The sequence below is a fragment of the Ceratosolen solmsi genome, unplaced genomic scaffold, assembly GCF_000503995.2.
Source record: "Ceratosolen solmsi marchali unplaced genomic scaffold, CerSol_1.0 scaffold56, whole genome shotgun sequence".
Lineage (NCBI taxonomy): Eukaryota > Metazoa > Arthropoda > Insecta > Hymenoptera > Agaonidae > Ceratosolen > Ceratosolen solmsi.
In genome coordinates this window covers 2,306,478-2,309,574 of record NW_011948425.1, presented here as the reverse complement: position 1 = coordinate 2,309,574, position 3,097 = coordinate 2,306,478, and the positions used below count along the sequence as shown (strand labels likewise).

Sequence of the window (3,097 nt, the reverse complement as noted above, 5' to 3'; positions counted from 1 at the left end):
ACCCCATCACCCCACCCCCACCTCTCTCTCTCTCTCTCTCTCTCGCTCGCTCTCTTTCCTTCTGTGTGCGTGTGGTTGTGTCTCACTCTCGTGGCCGCGGTGCCGTCGTCGTCACGTCCGCGGCGACTCAGCCCTGGGGCGAGGTCTGGGGCGAGATATCGGTGTCCCCGTCGCCCGAGGTCGGCTCGCCCTTCGTCTTCGTCTCCTTCTTCCACTTCATGCGCCGGTTCTGGAACCAGATCTTGATTTGGCGCTCGGTGAGGCAGAGCGCGTGCGCGATCTCGATGCGGCGTCGCCTGGTGAGGTAGCGATTGAAGTGGAACTCCTTCTCGAGCTCGAGGGTCTGGAATCGCGTGTACGTCTGACGGCCCCGTTTCCTCTCTGCAACAAGTAAACGCGAGCAAGGAATGCGGTTAATTAGCCATCCTCCTTGATTTTTCCAACTGGAATTTATCGGATTTTGTCATTTCGCTCGGCCTTTAGTTTCTCGGGCCAGCAGGTAGCTACGCCTGCGATAAATAGTACCGATAGCGGTCATCGAAAAACATGCAAACCCTATTGATAAGAGAGCAAGAAAACTTGGATGACTTTTCGCCTATATTAACGTCGTCCTCGCTCTTTTTACTCTATTCGAGAATAAATGGCCGGACTAATGCACTTGTGCGACACATAAAAAGACGACCGAGACATTTATATCTAGCCGATAGCGAAATTTTACGGGTAATTTATTTGAGATAAATAGGTAAAACGAGAAAAATAAGAGAAAAGGGAAAGATGTTGTGAATTACGAGATTAATAATGGAAACGCGAGATTTTACCTATTTTATCCCTCAATGTATTGGGAGGATCCTTTGAATATTTGTATATTATGGTGGGATAAAAATAATAAAAAATGTTGGCTGTGTATGGGGAATGGGCGACAGAGTGTACGCGTTAATTGTCGAAAATTGCGTAAAATCGATGTTTTTCACAGGGCGCAGGGTACATTCACAATACCTGTGCAACGTATTGTCACTGATAATGTACGAGCTCGTGTTAAATAATTGTAATGAATTTTATGAGAATATTGATTGAGCAGGGAGCAGGGAGCATTATCAGCCACGATTGGATATAATAATTTATCATTGTAAATTGTTTTTCCTTGCATTTTTCTATTGTTTTGTTTGCCCTCGAAATATCGGTCGATATAACTCAATTAAATACATTAAGTAACTATATAAATTACGAATGTCAAACGCGGTATGAAATGCTTTTGTATTACACGGATATAATTGTAATTAATATTTGCATTAGATTAATAATGATTAATAAGCCAATAGTGATTTAATTAATTCTTATTCAATAAGGTACTTATAAAATGCCATAATTTACAGTGCAATAAATTTAAAGTGGATGTATTTTTTTTCAGCTCGTAAATTTATATGAATCGTTTGAAAAATACTTTGGCGCAATAGAGTCGGCTAGATTTCGAAATATTGAGAATTTATGTCTTTTTTTTCTTTTTCTTTTCTTTACTTTTTTTTTTTTTTTGTCTCAAAGTCTATAATTTACCCTTTTACAATTAAATTTGAATTGTCAAAGAGTCGAGCAAGCGTGCATCTACCGTCCCTTCGATTATTATCATTAATTTTTTCCCGACTAATGTTATTAATTAACGCCCAATGAATTCACGGACTAATGGCAAAATTTACGCGTCAAGAGAACGCGTTACGCACACAATGATGAAAATAAGATATGAACGACAATTTATATAGAATTTTTGACACTCCGACTTTTATTAGGCTACGTATAATAATAGCCGTAGTCAATGGTATGTAAGTAAAGTTATTGGTCGAGTCTAAATGCGTAAGATACTTGCAATAACTCTAACATGGCACTCGTAAGCGATTAATCAGTCGACGTGCAAAGCAAACACAGGTTATTCAATTTGCATGTCATTTCAATCAAAGGTTCATAATTGAGAATTATTCATCGAGCTAAAACAAAAATAACTCTTGCAAGTGCATAAATCACTATAGCACTTTAAGAGGGTACAGTTTAGTCACCTACTTTAGGATATTTGAATATGAATAATGTCTCTCTTCTGTCCTTCTCATTCATGTTCACCAGCAGAATTTATGGAAAATTATTATAATTTTCGCTTAATTAGAAGTAAGTAAATAATATTGCTCTTACTTATAATATTATGATACGTGTCACGTGTATGTACCGACATAATTAGCATTGAAATTTATTAGAACAAACATCATTAACATTAGAATTAAACACGATTAACTGTAAGAGCTGTGATACGAATAAAGGTAAAAGTATTAATTTTTCACTGTCTTGAGCAAATAATCTTTGTTTATATATTATATATTGACATATAATAAGCTTTTAAAATTTGCCGATCCTACTCGATTTTATTAATTTACTAATGAAAATGATCGCATTTGTAAAATATTCGGTAAATTAGAAGCGCTCATTTTCGATATTAAAATCCTTATCGTAAAACCTTATATAAAACTTTATATAATAATTGACTAATCTCTACTCGTTATATCCTCTAATAAGTTTTATCTCGAACCATTCACATTATTTACCATCTACATCTCTATTTTCCTTATTTATTGAACGACTTGTTGACTCATACAAGCAGGCTTTGCGTAATATCGCAAAAATAGTATTGGAGAAAAAATTTTGAAAATTTTTATGATTATTATTTTCCTATTTACCAGAAAAGTGTGATTAATTCCTGCACCGTCGCGCGCCAATTCCTCACATTCTCCTTCAACTTATAACGGATGCTGAGCAATAATAATCGTGTAGAATTATCGATTTTCAATGCACCGAATCGAATGAACCACGCAGTTATAATAAACAAAAATTTCTCAAAAAAATAACAAAAAAAAAATAATAATAAAAAAAATAAATAATAATAATAATAATGATAAAATAACCACAATGAGAACGCGTTGCGTAATTGATGAAAACGGAAGAATACCCGACAAATGCTCAATCGTCCATTCTTTGGAAAGTTCAGGAGATGAAGATCGTGGGATTTCAGAAAGTGCTGGTCTGTCGCTGCCAAGGAAGAAGAGCGTAATCCTCCATGGTA

At 36.0% G+C, this 3,097-nt stretch overlaps 1 protein-coding gene across 1 annotated transcript in view; it reads right to left on the bottom strand.

Moving 5' to 3' along the window:
- Positions 1-68: 68 nt before the first annotated feature.
- Positions 69-3,097, bottom strand: part of Antp (homeotic protein antennapedia) — a 20,862-nt gene continuing 17,833 nt past the window's right edge. The window contains exon 2 of the mRNA XM_011500293.1: positions 69-381. Coding sequence (XP_011498595.1) covers positions 128-381 — 254 coding nt within the window. The 3' untranslated portion in view covers positions 69-127. The remainder of the gene's footprint in view (positions 382-3,097) is intronic.